The sequence below is a fragment of the Heliangelus exortis genome, chromosome 9 (assembly GCF_036169615.1).
Source record: "Heliangelus exortis chromosome 9, bHelExo1.hap1, whole genome shotgun sequence".
Lineage (NCBI taxonomy): Eukaryota > Metazoa > Chordata > Aves > Apodiformes > Trochilidae > Heliangelus > Heliangelus exortis.
Window position 1 is genome coordinate 11,311,354 of NC_092430.1, and position 24,896 is coordinate 11,336,249.

The 24,896-nt window shown below is 36.9% G+C and overlaps 1 protein-coding gene across 1 annotated transcript; it reads left to right on the plus strand.

Annotated features, from left to right (window-relative positions):
• The first annotated feature begins 222 nt into the window (after nt 1–222).
• GRK7 (G protein-coupled receptor kinase 7) lies at nt 223–21,776 on the plus strand. The gene is made up of 5 exons (XM_071752133.1): nt 223–693; nt 3,221–3,850; nt 4,604–5,041; nt 16,389–16,660; nt 20,751–21,776. Exons 2-5 carry the CDS (start codon nt 3,248–3,250, stop codon nt 21,091–21,093), a joined length of 1,656 nt encoding a protein of 551 aa, XP_071608234.1. The 5' UTR covers nt 223–693; nt 3,221–3,247; the 3' UTR covers nt 21,094–21,776.
• The last annotated feature ends 3,120 nt before the right edge of the window (nt 21,777–24,896 follow it).

The following is a 24,896-nucleotide window of genomic DNA, read 5'->3' on the forward strand; positions in this document are numbered from 1 at the left end:
GAGGCAATCTGTCTTCAAGCATACATGCAGAGTTTACTGTGTTTCTGTTTAATTTCTTGTAATCTTGTTTTTAAAACGTTTGAATATTTTTAAATACAGATACTGTCTCATTACACACTGAGATTAAAAAAAAAACCCTCTGTGTTACTGTCACAGTACCTCTTGTTGGTTGCTATTATCCCAGATAATGTCTGTGTTAAAACTGGAAACAAATACAAAGCAGGTTTACAGTAGTAATGAAGTGCCTGTAGCATTTCCCTTGTTGTGGAGTATTTCCTCTTAGCTTTTCTGTTTTGTGTAAATGGATTCTTCCCAAAATGATTGCAAAAGAAAATATAGTTGGCTGTGGAAATAATTTTTAGCAGTAGGTGTTAAACTTTTATCTTGCCTACTACCTTTTTTCTTTGCCAAAATTTGGTCACAAGCTCTGTTCTCTAACCTCTTTTAATTCCATCTGGTCCCATCTGAGGACTTATTCTTTCATTTTGCTTTGTTTTATAGGTGAATGTGGAAAGTACCAAATTAGTTTTCACCTTGCTTTCAATTCATGTCATGTGCATGACAAGAGTAGCTGAGAATTACAATTGTATAACTTTTTCAAAGTGTCAGCCCCAACGGAGGAGGTCAGCTTGAACACAAATGAGGAATTAAGAAAGTTAATGTTGAAATCAAAGCAGCTGATATTTGTGTATTGTAAGTATCTTGTTGGCCAGTAACTAGAGGTTCACCTAGAATGTGAGGTAGTGAACTTGTCCTGCATATTTTCTCTGTGATCTAGAGAAGATTAGCTTAAGTCCCAGTCTTTCTATAAGCTTTGCACCAGAGACATTTTCTTCTGTACCAAATCGTATCCTGGCGTTCTATTAGCATAGGCCTTGATATGTACGCAGCTGTAGTCTTGAATTTGTTCACCTCTTGTACATGCAAAATGTATCAGTGTTGCTTTTCACCCAAACATACTGCCTTATCAAGAGGTAACACAAACTTAAGTAGCTATTATCAACTGATAGATTGATGTTGATCTATTTCTGTACACTCCTTAATAAATGCTGGGTGGATTCGGATAGTTCAGCAGATCTAGCTAAAGTCTTCTCTCAAAAGTGAGTGGAGTAATGAATGTGTATCCTAGGACTAGGTTGTTTCACTTGGCTTTTTATGAAGTTACATTTTTTTAGAGAAAGCTTTTGTTCCACAGAAATCAAGGAAGATTCTGACTAATGGAGCAGAATTGGTTTGGGAGCTGAAAACGTGTCTGATGCAGATACCATAAATATTGGCCATTTTCTTGATTTGCCTAGACACGAGTGAATGAATAGGTGGTATAAGCTTGAGTTCATCTTTAGGTCCCCAGTTACCAGCCATCTGTTACTGGTGCTTTAAGTTCGAGCTGTGGTAGTATTCTTGCTAATCTAGAAAGACCCTGCAGGATTTCAGGACCTGGAATTAAAGCTTTTATTACCTTCTTTCTTGCCTTTCTGTACCCAGGATATTACACAAATATGTTGCTGTGGGCATTGTTTTTAGGAAAGCGATCAGCAAAATCCTGCAATTTTTTCCTTTGACTTTGTTCACTATTGCTTGCTCTGCTGTTATTTAGTCCTTTACGTAACCTTCTCCTGCCCCATGCTTGAGTTCACCTGGTAGAACGAGCAATGGCTGCACAAAGCAAGACTTGAAAATACTGTGCCTTGGAGTCCAGCATATTCCCGTGCACATGTAGCAGTTTGCAGTGGATGGACCTCTCAGTCACCACTAGAGTAACACACCTCTAATGTAATTTTGTGGAGTATTAAGCATTAGTTATGTGTCAAATGAATTCAATTCAGACAGAATTAAGCATTTAAAACCAAAGTATTGCATAGTAGTGGAGTGACAAAAAGCAGCTCAGTAATTACTGTAGGGAATCTGAGAGGTGCCTGTTGTTACTTCTGATGTTAGTGCTTTTGATTCAGTTCTTCAGCTTAGTCTCTAAGAGTAAAAAAGAGAAAAGGAAACTTGACCTTGACCTCAAGAGTACAGCTTCACCCCATTGCTACCATAAGGATCATGGGACTGATTTTCCTGTTCCCATAATACCTTCCTTATATTTAAAGTTTTTGCAGCTGAATCACACAACCCCACAGCAGAAGAGGGCTTGGCCTGGTAAGCGCCACACATGATTTTTATTCTTTTGGCAAAAAAAATGCGACAGAGGCTTCCTGGTAGGCAGCCAGTGAATGAAGTCAGGTGGAATTTGCCTTCACTTGATTATAATCAGCTTTGTCCCTTTGTTGATGCCACCTCACCTCACCTCACTGTTGCCACCATCTCATCCTGCCTTGCATTGTCATGAATCTCAGCAGGGAAATAAAATGAGGGCACAGTAACATATGGGAGTGTCTTGGCAAGATTGGGTTGGTTGTTTGAAGTGTTTTTCCTTTTTCTGGGTGTAGGAGCTGAAGTCAGAACTGCATGTTGTTTTGTATTTAGGGATTATTATTTTTAGAGCAGCAGCAGGTCTTAACCTCAGCACGTAATCTTCTCAGGTAGAGAGCCACATGAGGCAGCAAGGTGTGCACAAAGTGTCTGTTGAGTTCAGAGTCATTGATGCTGAGTATAACTTGAGCTTTGGAAGGATAGATGCTGAAAGCACTGAATTGTGTGATAATTTAAAGCTCAGTGACTCATATTCATCTGTGTCAACTTCTGTTTCAGGCATGGCAGATTTGTGATAAAAGCTTTTTATAAAATGGATCCCAACTTATGTAATTCTTAGTACACTGGCGTTCTCTGTGTTGAGCGAGGGAGATATGAGACTGTTGGATTAACTGTGGCCACAGTGCCACTGATTTTGAAGTGTGCATGTTGGCATGTTCTCAGTAGCCAGGGACAACTCATATAGAGGGAATCTCTGGCACATTTAAAGGCTATCAGGGCCAATTCTTAAAAACACCAGCTGAACCTCGTGCATTTGGTTCTGCCAGTGGTTTGCCTAGGATGTCATCCCTTGGCTATTCATAGCAAACCCCAAGCTACTTACAGAGAAACCTCTTACCAGTCACTTTCCACAAATGGTGCGTATACCTAAAGGTACTTAGAGAAAATCCTTGAGAGGTATTTAATGCAAAAGCAGTTAATCTATTTGGTGTTTTTCAGAAGTCCCCACACACCACTAGCAGGGAGAAGTGCAGGGTAGCTACAGCACAGCACTTGGGCCAGTTACTCATTTTTTCTCAACCAGGCTCTGCCACCCCAAGAGCTTGCCAAAATGTGTGACATGGGGGGACTTGACAACCTGATTGCCAATACGGCCTATCTGCAGGCAAGGAAGAGTGGAGATGCAGATGCCAAGGAGATGCAAAAGAGACGTAGGAGTCTCTCACTGCCCAAGATTGAGCAATGTGGAGAGGTTAGACAGTCTCTTGTTGTTGATTATGACAGCATCTGTGAGCAGCAGCCCATTGGCAAGAGATTCTTCAGAGATTTCTTAGAGACTGTGCCAGAATATGTGGTAGCTAGGGACTTCCTGGATGAGGTGTCAAGCTGGGAGTTGGCAGAGGACAACATCAAGAGCAGTACCATGGAGAATATGTTCACCAATTTTCTTAAGACAGGCGGCAAAAACTATTTGTCTTTCATGAGTTCTGACTTGGCCAACAAATGCCAGACAGCTACTGCAAAAGACTATGAGGCTATTATACAGCTGGTGAAGGACGAAGCCAAACAATTCCTTAAAGACAAGCCCTTCCAGGACTTCCAGAGCAGCCCTTTATATGACAAATTTCTCCAATGGAAAGTTTTTGAGAAGCAGCCGGTAACTGAGAAATACTTCTATGAATTCCGAGTGCTGGGCAAAGGTGGCTTCGGAGAGGTAAGAGCTGTACTTTTAAGGATGTGGGTCAACCCCTTCAAGACCAGCAGATGGGTTTGCAAAGAGGAACTCAGAAATGGATTAAAAAATTGTCTAAGGTTTTGCAAAACTTGTATCTTCAGATTGCCCATTTCCCAGAAATTAGGCTGAATTTGTTAGCTGTACTGTATTACAGACTCCAGATGCCTGTTAGTGAAGAGGTACTCCAAAATTTTTGTTCCGTAACACTTCCAGTAAAAAGCAGGCTTCTTTGCAAAAGCTTGCACTAGTGTTCATACGGTTAATTATTTGTCTGCTCCTTGGGACCATTTCAGCCTGTGCTAACTCCCAGGTCATTCCTAGGTGCTGTTTAGGGAGTAGCCCAGATGAGAATCTGTGCCCAAAACAGAGTATGAGTGAGGCTACCTTTTTCTGAAGTGGAGGAGAGGTTAGCTATAAAGGTGTGTGCATATATGCCACTTAGTTTCACAGTCAGAGAATGAGTCCTTGTTTATTTTATTTTCCGATGCACGTCTACTAATGTGTCCTCAAGAACCTTGCATAAGGTCCACCATATACTGCTCTGGAATAAACAGATTGTAAGCTTGTTTTCTCCTTATTCTCTCTGCTAATATACTCTGCCACAGAATTTAGCACCAACAGCTACTAATATGTGTGTGATTCCCCAGTTCCTCTCTCTTATTACCTTGGATATGGCAGTTCGTATATGCAGAATTCCTTCATTACCTTTTCTTGTGTGTCTTGCTTCCCTAGGTTTGTGCCATCCAGGTGAAAAATACAGGCAAGATGTATGCCTGCAAGAAACTGGATAAGAAAAGGTTGAAAAAGAAGGGTGGGGAGAAGATGGCACTACTGGAGAAAGAGATTTTGGAGAAGGTCAACAGCCCTTTCATTGTCACACTAGCTTATGCCTATGAGAGCAAAACCCATCTGTGTCTTGTCATGAGCCTCATGAACGGCGGGGATCTGAAGTATCACATCTACAACGTGGGAGAAAGGGGCTTGGATGTGAACAGGGTCATCTATTACTCAGCTCAGATCACCTGTGGGATTCTGCATCTCCATTCTATCAAGATCCTGTACCGGGACATGAAACCAGAAAATGTCCTCCTGGATGATAATGGTAATTGCAGACTGTCTGATCTTGGATTGGCAGTGGAAGTTAAAGAGGGAAAGACCATCACTCAGAGGGTGAGTACAAATTCATTGAACCCGGGCTGTGGGAAGGGGAGCTGGTCTATTTCTAATGCATTATGATCCCAAGGCTTAATTCCCTAGGATTTGTTCTTTGCTAAGGACCTTATGTGGTCATTTCATTCTAAGAGACAGGTGGTAAGAAGATTTGGTTGATTAACTTTCTAGGCACTATATGTAGTAAAATAATTTCTCTGTGCAGTAAAATAATTTCTCTTACACTGAATCAAATTGACCTGCTATTTCTCTTAAGATAAACTCTTGAACCAGTCATTTTAGAGTGGTTAACAGAGGTGCCTTGTGCATTAAGCAATAGTGCATAGTCAGGGATTTAACCAATTAATTGTTTAAATAATGAGCTGCAGTTAAAGATACGACTCCTTCCATATTCCATTTTTGCTCCAGGAAGGATACAATTTCTTCCAGGTTACTCTTCTTGCAGATCTCTCTTAAGTGATGCTATTGATGGTATTGCAGGTGTTCCTGGTGTTGCACAATAAAAACTTACCATCCTTCCTCCCATCACAAATTATTCCTGACAAAGTTAGCAGACTTTTTGCAATGTTGGTGCCTGTGTGTATGTGTAGGAAGAAAGAGATGGGTGACCAGATGGGTTCTTCTGTGTCAGTTTGGCTGTGCAGCACATCAGCTGTGCCTATAGTCATCCCAAACTACACCAAATTGGTAATCAAGTCATGAGTTTTACGCAAGGAAGATGTATTTTTGTAGATGAGCTGTGAAAAAAGAGTATTTCTCCCAAGGTGTCTGGAGCTTAAAAGTGTATATAAATAGTGAATGAGAATATGAAGAAATGGAAGCGACATAATAAACAGGTCTCACTGTCTTATGTTAAACTCCCCAAGTCTTTCAATTAAATCTGTAGAAATTTAGTAGGTGACCTGATAGCTACCTTTTGCATGATGCTTGAGGTACACACTTCTGACATTGCTACTTCATACAGTAATTTGTAGTGTGAAGGATGTATTTTTTCCTTGCCATTTAAAAATTTGTATTAGGCTTTTTTACTCCTCAGTGAAAGAAAATACAGAAACTGATACAGATAGGAAATAATTTTAAAGTAAGTTCTGTTGTGTTTTAGATGTGAAAATACAGATTCTGTGAAAGCTAAGGCAAGTTTTTAAATTGAACTTAGGTGAAATGGGGTTGTTGTTTTGTTTGTGAAGGTGGCATTTTGATCAGTGAACCTAAAGCTGGAAACCTTACTGTATTTTTCAAGTTATAGATGCATAAAGTTATTGTGATCAGAAAAAAGGAATTGTCCAAGGATATTTTTTGCTACTTGCAAATATGTGGGTTTTGGCAGAAGGAAAGCAAAAATAAAGTGTATTTAGAAATGTCTAACCACTTCTGTTACTAGGGTAGAATCTCAAAGCAGTAGTGGGCAAGGCAGTTGTTTCTGTGACAAAGTCCCCCAGTTGCTATAATGACTTTCTCTCCGTTGTTCACTGTTTTTAGAAGCACTATTCACCGTTATATGGGCACTCTCATTAGAGGGCAAACAACAATGAATTATGTACTACACAACTCCTTGTAACTCCTTGTAACTTTGTGTTACAAGGAGTTTCTGTTGAAGACTGTTATTTGTACAGGAAAGTGAAATAGAAGGAAGAGATTTTTTTTTCAGTATCATAATTATGAGGAAGTTAAATTAACAGTGATTCCCAGTATTACTTTGCATTTCTATAAACTGACCCTATTTGAGTAATTTGAAACCTTCTACTAAAAAACAGTATGTGAGCTAGATATTACTGTTGTTTATAGTAATGCCACATGCAGGAAGACCTAAAACATCTTTGCAAAATTTGTTGCATTGTTCTACCATGTACCCATGTAATAAAAACACTGCTGTTAAATTAACTTGTTTACTAATCATGATTACATTATCACTTACTATAAGCAGGAAGTTTTTATCATAGCATGCTTTTTGAATATAGCTACTGAATTGTTACCACTTCAGGAACCTAATGTGACAAGGTAATTGTATAGGTTTGGGTTCTTTTCACCCAAAAAGACAGTTCAAACCATAAAAAAAAAATCCTAGACTCTCACATATAAATAAATGCACATCACCCATACACTGGCTGGAGAATCCATAAATCCATTTTGTAAATCTTGTTAGGTGATTAACACTGTCACGTGGTACAAGAGACTAGGTAAAGAGTACCCCTCTTAGATGTTTTCCAAGTTTTTGGTGAAGATTTCTATCAAACTATAATTAAAAACTATAATAAACTATAATAAAAAAAACTTGTTCTATAATAGAAACACCTACCTTCCCATGTTAATGTTATATTGAACATTTATAGGCAGCTATAATTGGTACAGTAATAATTACAGAGTTTAAAAAACTTCAATTTCATTAAGGTGCACTGATTTATATGTGAGATGTGCTAGCTGGCTTTAGAATGAGGGAACTGAAAAAAAATAAAATACACAAGTTTGCACAATAACACTCAATTAAAGAGGTGTAAGGCATTTTAAATCTACATGCAGTGTATTTTTTTCATCATGAAACAGACATGGATTATATGGGATCTTCTTATGTAGATAAAAAAAACCTGTGCAATCTGCCTAGAAATGTGTGCATGTATACTTAGGCAGAGTTCTTAACTATCATCACAGGGAACAGAAATAAACTTTTTTATTGTAACGTAATGTAATTGTAAAAGATACATTGTAAATTCGTGTAATGGCTGTAGAACTTTAGGAAACACCATCATGACTTGTTGCACACCTGTGCCTGTAGCATCAGTGTTGATCATACCTTGCATAGACTAGATTGTATTTTAAGATTACTCCCTTTTAAGCGTTGCTAATCTCTTTGTTTTACATAATTGAAGTAGGCAAGCGGGAGAAGCTGAAAGCCAGCAAAGATGGCTTTTCCATAGGTAAAATGTTTTGTCGTGTTACCTACTCGACTGATCTGGAACTAGTTCTTTTTACTTGACTCAAAGATGGGGCCCCCATCCCAAGTTTCTCCACGTGAACAGTTTAACCTGGCATCCTTTTTCTTGAAATCTATGCAGCTTTTTATCATAAAACTGAAAATTCACTTATTGTATGAGAGTCAAATGCCCCTGCCCTTATCCAAAAGAGTAATGCTACTTAATTTCATGAGAATGGTTGTGAAAAAAGTGAGCATGTCCTCCAGGTACCTAAATATACAGGACTTAACTCCACTTTTCCAGAAGTCACTGCATATTTGCTGTTTATTTTGGAAATAACTTTGATACCCTGACTGGGTATGACTTTCTGTGCAAAGCAGCTGTTGCATGTAAATTATGAAGTGCTTCTGTGCAGATGCATGTGAACTAGAGAACTTAAATACTGACATAATTGTGAAAAATAAAATCAGATTAACATATTCTTGTAGTATTTATAAAAATGCATTAGTTTCTTCAGAGGTTTCAGGCTTCTTCACAGTTTTCCTATGCTATGTTTTATATATTTGAAGGACATCATAATATTTTTATAGGAAAAACATGTTTTGGTTAAAATATTACTCAAAATGTCCTTTTGCCCTCTTGCATGTTTGTTTATTATAAGATTCTATTTCTTAGGAAAACATAAGAATATCTATTTAGATGTTCCTGAAACTTGCAGTTTAATTACAAGGCAATTGAGAAGCTGGGGGAGGGGTCAGATTTCTGAAATAAAGAATAACTCGGCAAGCTATTCCACAGTTGACCTTTGATCATTATCACATGGCATTCTTATTGGATAAGACTCTGTAGAGATTTATTCTTCTTTTGTGTTCGAAAAATGACAGCTCTTAATTTGCTAAGGATTAGAGTGACTTGCTTTTATGGTTTCAGACCCACTGTTATGCATTTTTAAGTATGACATGTAAAAGTGGTTATGCTTTACTAAGAGATCTTTTTTCTTAAAGATTTTGATAATCCTAATTGCTGTGACGTCGGTCATCACGACAGGTATTTCAGATCTTTAAAATCTCTGAAACAAACTTTCCAGAATCTGTTCTTATCTGCTATGAATGCCATGGCCATAAGAGTGAGGAGAGCAAAAATTATTTTATTAGATCGTTCTGCCTTCTTCAGTTTTGGTGATGGCAGAAAGGATTCTGTAGTAATTTGAAATTAATGAGAACGCAATGTGTCCCATGAAGTGCTTTTCCTGCAGAGGAAAAGCCACCCATCAGACATGTTTTTTCTGTCTGGAAAAAGGTATTGGAACTCTAAGGTGTAGCATCAGTTCTCTGTGCATGACTTTTATCCTTGTTCTTTATTCAGTTTAATGTGACAGTTAATTAATGCTATACTATGTTCTGTAAAAAGAAAGAGATTCCTTATCCAGTTCCTAGAGCTGGTAGAGAGCTTAATTAAGCTATTTGGAACATGCAAACATGCTATGTAAGTGCTAAATACTACTGGTTAGTCCCTTTGTTTCTTGAGACTCTTTATTATAAAAGATAATATACGATTTGTAATGATCTCATTGGTAAATGATCTAACTGGCCACTTGCTTGTTCAATATCATCAGATTGTTTTTGTTTTATTGGGTAAGAAATGTAACACTTGGCTGACAGTGTGATTCTTTGTACTGTTGATTTGACAGCTTTGACCAGAAGCAGCATTGCAGGAAGTGTATGCTAAAGGATGGTGAGGAATGTAGTACTTGCATTCATAGTGGGCCACATGTGCCATTCCACTTCCTGTGCTGAGTAATTTCAGTTAACAAACATGTAATGACTTTTGAATGAAAACAAAATAAAATCCTGACATTACAGACATGTAATTACATGTAATTACAGCAAGTGAAAACAGTGGGCTTGGTTTTGCTCCTCGTTCAATTTTAAAATCTGATAGTGAAAGGTAGCAGGTTCAGAATATGTGGAGGAGGTTCTTACCACAGTGCTGCAGGGCTCTTTTGCAAAAGATGTCCTATAATCTAAAAATTAATTTAGGTTTCAGTGGAGAGCAGACAACTGCTGAAAGACAGCATCGTTGAGAGAAACCATTTCTGGCTCTGGAAGCCCTTGAGCTGCGAACAGCTGGAGTCAACTATTAAAGAAATAAATACCAGTGTACATACCAGGTTCTCACAGTCTCCCTTATGCATCCATTTTTTTGGCCAATTCACAGACTGTAAACTGGCTATATGGGCTTCTGGTCAGATGCAGCCATTACACTGTCTCCTTTGATTAAATGTAAAAGAATTGCACCTCTAATATCAGTCACAATCCTGAAAGATAAAGGTGGATGAAGTCCTATGGATTTCAGTGGCAGACAGTAACTGGGCCTCATTCACATTTGGACTTCTTAATCTACAGGGGCTGTGTCTGCACTGGAGGGCCCGTCCCCTTTTTAAGGCAGCTTTCATCCTTTTCCCTCAGGCTGTTGCTGGACAGAGTTTCTTTTTGATGTCCCCATATTGTGAAAGCCACCTTTGCATTGTGCTTTGGTATGTTATTTGCATTCATTTTAAAGAGCTACATGCATACATACAGAGCTATGTGGATGGAGAATTTTGTCCCTTCTAATACTGTTTGTGGAATATTTTGTAGTCATAAAACCATAAACAACTCTGAAGTGAAGTAGTATTATACCCACGCTGTAAATGGGAAATGGTCAGGGGAAAGTGAAGGGGAAATCATGTTATGTGTTCATTTATGAAATTTCCTTGATTTCTATGACTGCTGATATCTAAGTATGAAAGAGTAAAAACCAGTAGTGGATTTTTTTACTAGTCCAGTTAGTGACTTGGAATACAGAGTCCATTTTGTTTACTTTATTTCTAGTACAGCAGAAATTTTGTTTGTCCCTTTTGTGTTTTTATCTGTGTGGAGTTTTTTGCAGCAGATAACTTTCCCTGATGAAATTCCGTCCCTCTGTGAAAATGAAAAAAAAAAAACAACCTTTGGTCTTGACTTAGGTGTAAGCATGTGGGATTTGGTAGCTTCTGAGCTTATATTGAGTATTTCTCAGCTTTTCCTGGTACACTGAAGAGGCTGTTCTGAATCAGTAGCCCATCAGTTTCTGATGGGTTGTCCCATGTAAGGTCCCCATTCTAAGCATTAATAATATGCCAAAATCTTTGTCCTGTGAGACTGTGTGCCTTGAAATTGGATTTGACTTTATCTTCATTTGGTCATCTGGCTTACTGTAATAACAAGAATAATGTGGTGAGAAAGAACGGAGTAACTACAATTCTGTTTGACTTAGTTAAATTATGCTCAGTTCCTCCTCACAGTGGCTCTTAGGAGAAAATTGAGCATTATAAAGTGAGTGACGGAGGCAGATCTGTTCTCCTCTGCATGTTGTTCTCCTCCTATGCCTAATAGGCATAGGGCCTATTAGCTCATCTGCAGAGAAGAGTTTTCTGTGGTCTGTTGCTGCATTCCTGCAGGGTCTATTAAGGCCATTGCTGAAGGAGCAGAGGAACAGCTGGACAAGAGAACAAAGCAGGCAGTGGCACCCCTTGGAGGAAGGAAGGACCGAGCCCCAGGAAACAGCTGATGGAACTAAACTCAGCTTGTTTTTTTTTCCTCTGTTCAACAGTTCTTGTGCCATGGCAAACAAAAGATAGACATTCTGATTTGCTTTACTGTTTGGTTTGAGATATCAATTGACTTTGTTTTGCAAAGATCTGTGGGAAAAGGTAGAGAGATCTAAATCTTGTTTCTCTTCATTTTTCTGTTTCTGTGCTGATAAACTCAAGAGATTTCTGCTTCTTTCTCCCTGGTATCTGCTAGAATCTAGGATAATGGTATCAGTGAAGGGACTTCCCTCTCTTGAGTTGGCAATCTGGAGAGGATGGATGAGCATACTTCCCCCACGGGTCTCACTCTCAGAGTTTTGGTGAGCCAAGTACCCATTGACTGTACAGGGGACTGAGTGCAGTAAATGCTTCTCAGGATCACATCTTGTATTATTAAAAGATTATAATTATGTGACCTTTTAAAAATTTATGCAGGATCACATTTCACAAAAGAAACATTTGTATAATTTCAGATGAGTCATTTCTACTGTGCCCTGTCAAACCACACTCAAAGCAACAATTCCACTTAACTGAACTTCTGCACTAAGGCATCCAAGAACAACATTTGGTCATTACTTTTTAGAGGATTATTGAAAAATGGTATTTTGCGTTGTTCTCAAGATATAGAAATAAAGGGAGAAGCAGACCTTTTTACCCCTTTTCAAAAGCAAGTCTGTTTAAAATTTAATGACTTCTTATATTTCAAATACCTTATGCAAATAAGGAACCCTGCTCATCATCACAGAAGATGGTCTTAGGTGGAAAGCAAGTAAAAAATAGCTGATGTTTCACTAACTGCACTTGAAAAAATTGTGTGCCTCTGCAATGGCATATGATATCTGCCTTCTGTAGGAAAGCTGGGATAATATTCTTTGGCTCTGTTGTACTATATTTTTTTCAGTTGTATCCCATTAGACACTTTCAGGTCAGTGAGGGGGTAATTCCAAGTATTTATGTGTCTCTGTAAGATCATTTGAGAAGTCATCACTTATGTTTAAATGGTCTTATCAGAAATCCTATAGGACAGAAGAAAATACTGTGCTTGGTCTTAGTCAAAACCTAGTATAACAGAGTTGACAAGATGACAATTCAACTTCTTGAGTGTGTTTTTTATTTTGCTCATTTCTATTAAAAGAGTGAAATTTATCCATGTAAAATAAGATCTTTTAATTAAAAGTGTTTTCCAGTGAATACACGTCTTCTGAATTTACTTCTGAATTGTATTTAGTGAGAACTAACTACAAAGTTAGTAAACCTAATGATTTTTTGAGTGATAGACATACCAGTAACACATATTTAGAGGTACCAATGTTGAGGCATGGCCAGACAATTTTAACTTAATTAGATATTCAGTACTAGCCCGTGGAAAATGGATCCCTTCTCAGAAATAACACATTTATCTATTTGGTGATATCTTTTAGTTCTTTTGCTTTCTGTCCTTTTTTTTTTTTTTCCTTTTTACTTTTGAGTATAATTTACAGTATGTTTATTTACTCCTTGGCCTGATGCAAGTACCTTAGCTCATTTTTTTTATTCACTTTTGCTTTGGGAATCAGAATTTCCTCTTGATACATTATTATTATTTTGCTGCTCAAATCCCACTGCTGCTGGTGAGAGTTGTACAGTTTAAAAACTCCCTTCAGTAATCTTCTATTTTGCCTACTTAAATAGATACCTCCTGAGTCACTGAGGCTGGCCTTCATGTTGATTGCAAAGGGATCTCTTTTCCTTGAAAGAAGATCAGATTTTTGACATGTTGTTCTCCATAATGTTTACTGCAAGAAGGATAGGTTTTAGCTTTCCTTTAATTCTATATACTCCCCAAACATAATATTAAATCTTCCTTTGAAATATGTTTGTCTTTCCAGTTATGGGGTTTGAATAATTCCTTTTTTTGTGTGTTCTGTAGTACAGTACAAGCTCATGGCTTCATCATCTTTCCTCTCAGATGATCATCTTTCTTGCCAAATCTTTTGACAAAGATCTGCATAAACAGAAATAGGTGGAAAAGACTGAAATTTAAGTTTTTATTCCTTTCTTCAAATGCCTGTTTTGATCATGATTGCAGAGATTTATATATTTCTTCCCCATGCTTGTGTATGTTTGTCTTCCCCCTTAAAAGTCACTGCTGACTACTTTTGAAATGTGTTTGATTCTCCTATAAAATAATAACGTTAAGTGGGTTTTAAGTCTCAGGGGTTTAGATTCCTGCTTCTCAGCCAGTTCTTTCATTATGAATCGTAGGACTGGTAGAGATTTATTTTAAGATTAATTCTGAATTGGAATGCATTTCAGGGGAAAAATAAATATTTCTTGACTTCTCTGATAGAGCTGGATAAGCTCAGCAATAGCTCAAATTATTGAGTACTACTTGTTTAGAATTTTGAAGTTTAACACTTGTTCACATTAACTCCATCCACAGTTTCATTACAGTCTGAATGGAAGCTGTTGTTGATCTATCTCTATTTGCTATTAAATTGTGGTTGTGCAGTTCTTTTTGTCTGCAATTACAGCGTTGCTTTCTCTTTCTTGTGAAACACAAGCACTGAAGGTTACGTGGAACGTGCTCATGGAAGACACTAAGGTTGCTTAGCAACTATGGAGGAAAGAACACTAGTGAAAGGAAATAGAGGCAGCCTGAAAAGAGCTACCTTGAGACACATTTATGATTTCAGAATTCTGGCTTTTCCACATCATATTTATTCAGTTTCTGTATGATGATTTAAGTTGCACCAAAGTAAGGTCTTATAAGAAAGCCTGTTCTGTCAGGGTACATTTTTGGTGAGTATATGACTCATCAGTTCTTCAAGGCATTAGTGCCCCAGCTTTATTTCAGTAAAAGTAAGAATATTTATTGCTTCCCAGAAGAAAAGGAGACAAAAAACATTCCAGAAGCCTGTTTAGTGTCTGTGTTCACTAACCTGTAATGAACTCTATGGCTGTCCTTTTGTACCAAACTTTTTCCATTGCTTTCAACCCTTCCTCTGCCTTTCAGATTCCGTGATCTTGTGAGGCCAGATGGATCCTAGATTCTGTGGTCCATATTCAAGCACTTATCCCCCTTTCTGAGTGGAGCAGTAATCACAAATAAAAAAATCAAAATCATCAGGTTCTCTCTCTATCCTAACTTAGAGAAATTCAGTGTAAACAGTACAAATTAGCTGTGGAATGATATCAGCTGCTGCAAAGCCTATATGGCTCCTCTGTACTTTGTGGTTTTAGTGAGAGAGGCAGCAGCTTGCTTTTAGCCTTTTCTTTTGTTTTCAGTCTGGCTGATATTTTTGGTTTTGTGTCATTTCTGTTTTTCGACCAAATGGAGGATTATCCTCTCTGAAGGTAAAAAAATAAAAATGAACTGGATTTAATTTTGTGTCCATTAGGCTTATATTGTAATTGATACTAAGATTTTCCCTCTCTCATGTGTTGTTTACTGTAGAGTATGTGCCCTAATAGGTGGTGGCATAACCTAAAGTTTATAGGGAAACCTGACAAAGAAATACCTCAAGTTGCAAAAATTTGAAGAGTTACTCAAGCCCCATAAAATACTTAATATCTTGAGCTGTGCTTTTGTCAAATATCATTTACCCAAATGAGATCTGGTTGTAGTTACACTTAGAACTCTGTCACTACTTCTGTTCTGGTATCAGTAATGGTGACCATCTTGGATGACCTTTAGTGGGATTTTTTGCACAGACATATTTTTTCATTGTTAATTAATTGATAAATACTACTAATTCATCAGTCCTAGTATTAAAAAAATACAAAACTAGATGTTCAAGCAACTTCTTATACAGTTATTACTGTTAATTTAATCTGGTAAGTAATGTATATATAATAAGGTTATGATTACATGATTACACATCAGATGTGTTAGGCAGCGTTGGGTCAGCTGAGGGAATGCTCTTTCAGTGGAAATCTCACATCCTCACTCATGTAACAGTGCAGCAGAAAGTGCAGAAGCTGACCTTTTCTCTTGCCTTTCAGGTGAATTAATTCCCTAGAGACAGAGAAGCAACAGGAAGTTATGTTGGATGCTGTGCCAGGCCTGGTCTGGGAACAAAGCAGGCAGATTCCCTTTCCAAAGAGTGATCACTTCTCTTGGAGAAGGGTCCATTAGTGCTGTATATACTGGTACTCTTCATTCAGAGAGCTCTTTTCAGTTAAGAAATATCAATTCATTCTCTCACTTGGATGCATGTAATTATAACAGTTTTATAGTTCACTCTCAATGATATTAAGAGTTTTTCTTGGCCCTTGATGTTAGTACTTCCTTCCAGAAGCTAGCAGGGACTGCTTGTTAGAGAGCTTCCTTATGCAGCTTGGCCACCAGCTTGGTAAGAATTTTCTCATTGGCAGTAGACCCCCATGTTGGACCAATTATAAGCACTGACTGGGGAGGGAGTGGGTGATTCTCTGTGTGATTTTTGTCTTTCTAAAATCTTTTAAAATTGATTGCTTGTTGTGCTAGTGTTGATTTTCAACAGGAAAAAAAATAACATGGAAGAAGAAAACAAGATAAACATTAATGTAAAAAGAATCCACTTTTAGGCAGAATTTGCAAAGGCATTTCCCTCTTGAAGAGCATATTTAAGACAGTTTTCTCCATATGCTAAGATGCTTAAAGAGAGAAATAGTCCATGTACTAAAACAGAGTTATACTTCAGAGTTTCTAGGTTAAAAAATATATCAAGTACACAGAGTTTCTAGGTACAAGATATAAAAATTGAGTTACTAGTATTTTTGAAGCATTGTAAACTAGTCTGTTTAATTGTATGTATTTTGTTATTGACATTGTATAGTAAGTCTGTCTCTGTGTTTGCAATAGGCTGGGACAAATGGTTATATGGCTCCGGAAATCCTGAAGGACGAAGATTACAGCTATCCTGTGGACTGGTTTGCTATGGGGTGTAGTATTTATGAGATGATTGCTGGGCGAACACCATTTAAAGATTACAAAGAAAAGGTGAATAAAGATGAGGTTAAAAGAAGAACTCTGGAAGATGAGGTGAAATTTGAACATGCCAACTTTTCAGAGGAAGCGAAAGATATTTGCCGACTGTTTTTGGCCAAGAAAAAAGAGAACCGTTTAGGAAGCAGGTACGCCTTACTTCTCAAACTTGGTAAAAGCCAAATTAAAGCTACAAACAATGTTATTGTTTTACATAATACACAAAGGTCAGATCGTGACTTTGTACAGAGTACTAAATTTTCCCTTTCACTTCTAGGGAAAGGTGGAAAGTTTTGAAGACAATAGGGCAGTAAGGAATTTTGTTGCAGTTGCCTGGTTATCCATCCTCACCCCAGTCTACTGTTAGGAGTTCCCTTCTTGGTATTTTGAGATAGGAAGCAGCCCGTTTCTCTTGCATTTTCTTTTCTAAAGGTAAAAGATTCTCAAGTAGATACCAGCATCTGTGCTACCACAGACTGAAGCAGAATCTTGGGCTATATCACTTACTGGAATGATGTGGGCAAAAATCCAAATCTGTAATGTGAATATTCTTCCTTGTAGATATCTAACTTGTAAGACTGCATCATTTGCTTGTACTGAAGAGACCTTAACCCCTCTGCTTTACTCATGTGCTTAAAAAAAACCCTTTTAGGCATTCTGGTCATCCTGAGTCATCCCAGGGAGAAAATGGAGGAAAAGGTTATTATGGAGCATAAATTCTCATAAAGCGAAACATTTTTTTGTATTTTAGAGGTAGCTTTGGGTTAGTGAAGACCAATGGATGGGTCCCCGACTTAGCAATTTCATGTAACTGTTCAAGAAGAAGTAAAATGGAAATGTAGACATTCTCATATTTAGCAGCTCTGATCTGCCTGATACCTGTATGTGTACATATATATATAAAAATCTCTTAGTGCATTTCTAGTGAGGCAGATTGGGGATGGAAATTTTCAATATAAACAAAATGTATATAATGAAAACATAAGAAATAAATAGGAAAGTGGTAGTACCTGTCTTCAAAACACACCATGATTTGAATCACCTGTGTATACAAATATATGTTTCAGGTACTTTTCCAAGCTAAAGGTGGAATAGACATAGGGACTTAGTGCAAACTCAGAGATAGTCTGAATTTATGGTTTATAACTGTGGGGAATACTTCTGCAAAATGTTACTCACACATCTGTCTGAAAGAATGAACTTTGATGAAAGATAATATATCATTAATATATACATTCTTATTATTCCAGTGATAAATGAAGACAACTACTCTTTGTGCCTGATGATTTTTCCCAACAACTCTGCAAGGCTGCAGAAAAAAAAGTATTTTCAACAGCACATAGAGTATGTTCGACACAAAACCTGTTACTTTTAATGTTTTAAAAGCTTATTTTAAAATGTAGTATGAAAGCATTTAGAGCATCCTACCTTACAAATCAGCATGTTTTGCAGACATCTAGTCTTGCAGGATTTTGTGAAGTAGACAATATTCAGAGTAGGGGAAAATTAAAACTAGACACTCTAAGTGACTTGGTGAAGTTCACTCAGCAAGTCTGACACAAAGCCAGTAGCAGACTATTCACTTACTGTATCCACATTGCTGTTGCCAAGGGAATAATTTACAGTCAGGCTGTCTGCTTACTGTGACGTTATTTCTCAGCAGTGGGAGAATTGTACACAGAAAGGTAATTGCACAGATTATTTTTCATTTTCTATTATTTCAGATATTCTCACCCTTCTGTGCCTTACTTAGAGAAGGAAAAGGATGTATACTATGCCTGGGCATGATAGAGAAAAATTCCTGCATGTATGTCTTAAACAGGGTGATACTATTCAGGACAGCTGATCCTTACGTAAAGATTAGCGCAGTAATTCCACTAAGGACAACAAGACCTTGTGTTATCTACATAAGTGCCTGTTGCATAAGTTAAAGCTGCTCAAGGACAGCTTTACTTTGTACACCTGACATTTTAAAATACACCACTCTTTTACTGAAGACTCAGTGTCAATGGCTATCTCAGGAAAGATGTAACCTTTATTCTCCACTGAAGCTTTTTGGGATTGACATCTTTAATCCCAAATCTGCTAAGTGAATTTGTTTTTCTTAATGGTGGAGTATCAAATTGACTGAATTTATATGAGTTCATTTGCTGTTGCCCTTCAAGTGAGTTACACAGGAAGAGATAAATCTTCTCAGCTCTTTGGAAGATGCCTTAGCTTGTTCCAGTAGATGGCGATCTTGTAGCTTTATGGTTTTTAACCTTTTATGGTTTTGGTGGTGTCAGAAAATACATCAGGAGGAGAAAGGCTGCAGCAATCCTTTCTGGAGCCTTCACCAGCTTCTAGAACTTTTTGGTTTATGTTATTTAGTTAAAATATTAGTCCTGGCCAGCAGGACTGTCAGCAGTGCTAGCCCACTAGTGTCTCAGGATGCTCATTAACTTGAACAGCAAATCTCATACACTTCAGGTTAATGGTCAATGTAAATAAATCACATCAGGCTCCAGGGCTACTCAAGTACTTGGTTATCACTGGCTATTCAAGCTAGGACATGGTTTTGCAAGACTATGGGTATGCAGAGGTCGTGATTCCTGTTGGCTTAATCTAAACATTGATAATTGTGTTCATATGGCTCTGTTTGGTTAAAAACCTCATTTTTTCATTGTCCAGATGGCATGCCCAGATGGCAGCATCTATCATTCTTCTGGCCATGGTGGTATGCAGTGGTTAGTGGCTGGTGGGGACCTGCTCAAAAGAACTAGTCAGCAGAGGCACAAAATAACATTTTCCTAACAAGAGAGATAAAAAGCACAGCTTGTAGTTTCATCTCTGCTGTGCTTGGGTAAGGGCTAGGAGCATGGCAGGGCAGCACATGGGGAACTGGCAGCAGCAAGATAGAATTCTGCCTGTGTGGCATAAGGTCCTAGAAAAGGAAGATTTTCTACAGTCACACAAATCTATTTCTCTGTGTTGCTTCTCTATATTTGCAAAGCTAAAAAGACTTCCCAAAGGTTTGCATTACATTTTGTTCATAGAACATGCCCTAGAAATACATGAAGGCTTACACTTTGCTAAATAGATGATTTTTAGGAAGTGGAAAATAGAAAAGCACCATGTTAGTAACTTAACATTTTCTGAGGCCAAAACCCAGACAAACCTGTTTTTTCTGTATTACCATTTTTAAGTCTAGTGCCATCTGCAGATCCTTAGAAGAGAATGCCTACATGTATCAATTACCTCTCTGCTCCTACTGTCACTAGAATTCAGAACTCAAACTTTGAGAGCCTTGGCACTAGAGGCACAGTTCAAAACCTGTAGTTCTTGGTCATCCTTCAATGAACACATATTTGAGGCTCAGATTATTCTTATAATCAGAATATCCTACAAGTCTCTCTATGCGTCTAATGAAATTCAATGTTTATTTTACAACAGAAGTTCTCACTGAGGTCTGCACTTGTTTTTTGTAAGGTGTACTTAAAAAGAAATATTTACAATTATTTTAGTCCTTTCTGGATTTTCTTGTTGGATTTTCACAATTTTCATAAAGGACTGTTTTTGTGACAGTGGCACATATACTTGAGCTTATGTCATATTAATGACTCTCTTCCCTAAAATCTGTGTTCATTTATAAGGGTAGTTAATTTGAATTAATAGACTCCCTAAAACTGAGAGTCTTTATAGTTGAGTTTTATGATGTAAAACACACAGCTGTTTTGAATTAACATAAAACCAGAAATGGGATTTTTCACCAGTTGCCTGGTCACTGTTATTCCTTAGAGTCACTCTCTAGATGTGTTAACCCAATCTAGAGTTTAATAGATATTCTTACTGTAGGTAATTCAGAGCCAAAAAATGGTTGTTGGGCAGTAAATCTGATACTCCCCCTCCTCACCCTGGTCTATCTTCAGTTATGGTTGAAGTGATTCTGTAGATATGGGTATTTCAGTGCTGCCAGAAGCAGCACTGTGACTCTTGCATGGCACCTTGCCCAGACTAATTTACCCTGAGAGGTAAAGTAATGACTAATGGGATCAGGATGTTTTCTGCTTCTCAGATTTGCTTGTACTGTGCAATGCAGCACTCTTTGGTTATGAAAAAAAAGAATAACATATATATATATATGCATATATATATATGTATTAACTTCAAAATACATGCGTACAAGACAAAGAAAGACACACCTGAGAGCACCTGAAAGCAAACCATCATACTAATTGATGAACTTTTGCTTTATTGCAGAAATGAAGATGATGACCCGAGAAAACATAGTTTCTTCAAAACAATAAATTTCCACAGGCTAGAGGCAAACCTTGTTGACCCTCCATTTGTGCCAGATCCATCAGTTGTCTATGCCAAAGATATTGGAGACATTGCTGACTTCTCTGAAGTACGAGGAATTGAGTTTGATGACAAAGATAAGAAGTTCTTCCAAAAGTTTGCAACAGGTGCTGTCCCCATACCCTGGCAGGAAGAAATTATTGAAACAGGACTGTTTGAAGAACTGAATGATCCTAACAGAGTAGAATCCGGGAAATATGCAAATGGAGGTGAAGCTAAGTCAGGAGTTTGTTTGTTGTTGTAAATATCACATCATTAACAAAAAGAGTAGAAACCACCTCAGAACATTCTGTCTTTTGGCAGTGTTTCAGAAACTCAGTGCATCTGTTTAAGAAGAACCAATCAATGTAATATGACATTGACAGGTTATGTAGGACCACCAGCTGTATAGACAATATTATTTTCCTTTGCTATAATAAAAAAAGATAATATTTTTGTTTAATGGGAGATTTATAAAGATGAAGAGCCATATTTCTTTAAGAGACTTAGAATGGTAGAAATTCTCAGATACAAAAAGCAGTAATAGAGTGAAGAGGCACACCTTCTGAAAGTGACCGAGTACCATTTTGAATACAATCACTTGGTGGTTTTCCTTCTCTTTTCTTGTTATTTCTACTAACATTTCCTCTTTGTTCAACAGTTTTCAGGGAAGATTTTTTTTAACTTTCAAGTAATATTCTCAGTTAGACAATGAAGCTCATATACCATTACAAACTTGGAATCTCATTGGTTAGTCAGTCTGTCTGTTGTTTTCTTAATTTCTAGTAGTTTTTTAATTATTTCAGTGTAATATGTTTAAATTGTTGTAAAATGTAAAAGAAAGCTGTACATATCACTAGGAAATAGGACCAACAGGATCAAACTCTTTTCAAAATTAATTAGAATGAAGATTGCATCAAAGTTGAATAAAGCATATATTTGTTATTATTATTAAGTGTATTCTTTTAAGTGACAATACCATATACAAAAAAGAAATTTAAACTTTTAACAGTTTTTCTGATAATTTTTCTGTATTTAATTGGTAAATTAAGCTACAGAGAAAGAAAGCAATTTGTACCTGGCTTTTTACAAGGCAACGATGTCATTGCAGTATGAGCTTAGTTCAGTATCTACAAAGATACTATTAAGTGCTGTAGTACTAGAAAGGTTATGTGTGCAAGTTGACACCATTTTCATGTGTTCATTGATTCTCATGAAAATTTTTGTGTTTTATTTTTCAATTTTATCACAACCTAAATTGAATTAATTGGAAACATTTACCTGAGTGCCTGCTTCTGCTGAAGCATATTATTCATGAGATGCATCCTACTGATTTTGTCTGGTAAGAAAAGATGTGGTAGTTGTTTGCAACAATTTTAAAACTGATTCTGCGTGCTGTTTACTGTCATCTATCTAGCCATGATTTCCATTGACTAAAGTAGAAGTTGAAACTGCTCCATTCCTTGAAGTTCTGAAGGGTGCGAATGCTCTAGTTCCTATTTTTTATAGAACAAATCTCTTACTGAACTGAAATAGTTTTTTTCCTTAGACTCTGGGATTAAACTTGTACATCTCTTTAAAAGGTGAAGACCAATAGATGCGTTGTCTGCTACAGTCATGTCTATCATGCAACACACAGCTGTAGTGTTTATTTATAATCTAATAGCTCCTCCCAAACAGTAATAAAAAACTCTTTAGTTTTAAATGCTTTAAGTTATTTAGTTATAGCTATGTACTACCTTGCCAATACATTTTGTTGTTTTAAGTAGAAAAATAATGGTTCCCTTTTTTCTTTTTAAGTTTACTTTCCCAGTACTCTATGAACTTAATTTTCAAGTGAAAATCTTTAAGAACGGTGTTACTTAGGATTATTGGTAATTCTGTTTATGAATTAATATAATATCTTATATATATTTTTATATATATAAAAAACATATATATATGTTTTTATATAACATATAATTTGTTTGCCTGTGGAGGGGAGACTTTCTGTCAAATAGTTAAAACAATATAAGCTAAATTCTGACTCTTAATTGGCAAGGATGATCCTGAAGGATTTTGAAAAGCAGAGGAGTTTGAGAACAAAGAGTAATGTCATTTGCTATGGATTTAGGAGAGTGCTTCTACTGCTGACATTGTGATTTGATTACTTATTGCTCCCAACTGAACCTCACAGAGGGTTATTAGGCTAAACCCAGACAGAAAACTTTTATATACACATTTAAAAAAAACTAACAACAAACACAAACCTCAAGAACCCCTGCCATATTACATCTGGGAGAGACCTATTAGTGCTAGTGGCATCAGACTTCTGTCCTGAATTGGTACCCCTCAAATCCATAGAAATGCCAGTTCACAAACACTCCAGAGCCATAAAGCAGTACTCTGAAATATCTGTAGGTTTTCTAGTGCATGACTACATGTTCCCATTTGGAAATAGGTTAAGTATAGACAGAACCAAAATTTAATGTCATGCTAGAATCATATAATCTCTATGATATCAGGTGAAGCAAGTCTGCATTTTTCAAAATGTATTGCAATACTGAGATATGTGAATTCAGGGGATCATATGTGCATAACATGAGGTTTATGTAGTTTTAGAAGTGTTATAGTGTCAATTAACCCTAGTAGAATTTATATCAGTGTGATGCTGTAATATTAAGTATTCCATTAAGTATTCAAAAAAGCACGTAAGTACTCTGGTAATGCACTGTTTGGCATACTATATCACAGAGAAAAATGTTAGTTTGAAATTACTAATTTTAATTTTCAAATATACTCTATTTCAGAATATGTGCAACTTCTGTTCACACTATGAAGAAGCCATGCAGAGTAAAGTTTATTTTTGTATTTCTTTTAGAATTTTCAGTGAATCTTTTAACAATATATTTCAGTTTCTTTCAAGGAATCTGTGGAATGATTGGTTCTTTTCTTCTTCCTGCCAGTGTAAACTTTCAGGAACAAAGTTATTTTAGGATCATGCTTCACCTTAACAAAACAAAGCCAGCAGTCCTAAAAGATTTACGTTCCAGCTAATGATGCTACTCATGTGAGTAAACTAAAGTGTATGTGCAAGTGTGCAAGATCAGGGCCCAAATGAAAAACATTAGCCAAGTCCTTGGATATTTGTGATAGCAAATGAGGGATGAAGTTGCAGGAGAAAAATAACCTTGTGATTACTTAAGTACTTAAGTTTTTATGGCAAAAGAAAATGATATAATATGAAGCTACTAACTTTTTCTTCTAGCTGTCTTTCTTTTTCCTCTTTTTCCAGCTTCGTTGTGTGTCACTTGTCATTGTGCTTCTTTTTCAGGCACATACATTTTCAGGCATTCAAGTGTTAATCTAACCTAAAAAAACTTGAGTTGTGAACTCTGTTGCGTTAAATACTGTCTGTGAAAGGTCAACAAGTGCCCTGGCCACTCTGCGGTGGTTGTACTAACAGTGCTGTCATTCCTGTTCTGTTTTACTTAGTACTGCTTGATAAGTCCTTGATAATTTCAGCTGAGGAATGCTGAAATGAAGGCTTAAAATATGTTTTTATAAGAACATTATTTAAAGTATCCTGGACAGCACCAAGAAAAGGCTACTGCCACTGAGAGGGTGGGTATAAAAGTAAAAGCTTTCCGTTGTACATATTGTACAAATTTTCTTTGATACCATCCCTGTTATCCTTACTGTTACCCCTCCAATTTCACTGGGAGCACAAAGAGGCAAAATGAGGTTTTGTAGTAAACTAATGAAGTAGTTGTTCACAGGGGTTATTTATCAGTACCAATAAAGCTCTAGCTTGGCACCTTCGATTGTATCATGGCAGAGGCTCTCTTGGTCTGTAAACACCTTTTGTTGCAGCAACTAGTTAACTTTTTTATTCCATTAATAGATTTAGTTATTGGAACCTGCATGCAGTTTCCAACTATCCAGTAGCATGAGTCAGGGAAATCAGCTTTATGTTAAGAGCCTCTTAGCAAACACAGTACTTAAAATAGTTATTTCTTCAGTCATAAACAAATGTCAATACAGAAAGCAAAATGAAATGGAGATCTCTAGTCAGAGAAGATGACTGTG

What these genes read in the sequence shown, in the direction of transcription:
- GRK7 (XM_071752133.1), top strand. Translation starts at nt 3,248, where the DNA reads ATGTGTGACATGGGGGGACTTGACAACCTGATTGCCAATACGGCCTAT. An exon ending in GCAAAGGTGGCTTCGGAGAG is followed by an intron (nt 3,851 to 4,603) that starts GTAAGAGCTGTA and finishes TTGCTTCCCTAG; the next exon opens with GTTTGTGCCATCCAGGTGAA. An exon ending in GAGAACCGTTTAGGAAGCAG is followed by an intron (nt 16,661 to 20,750) that starts GTACGCCTTACT and finishes GCTTTATTGCAG; the next exon opens with AAATGAAGATGATGACCCGA.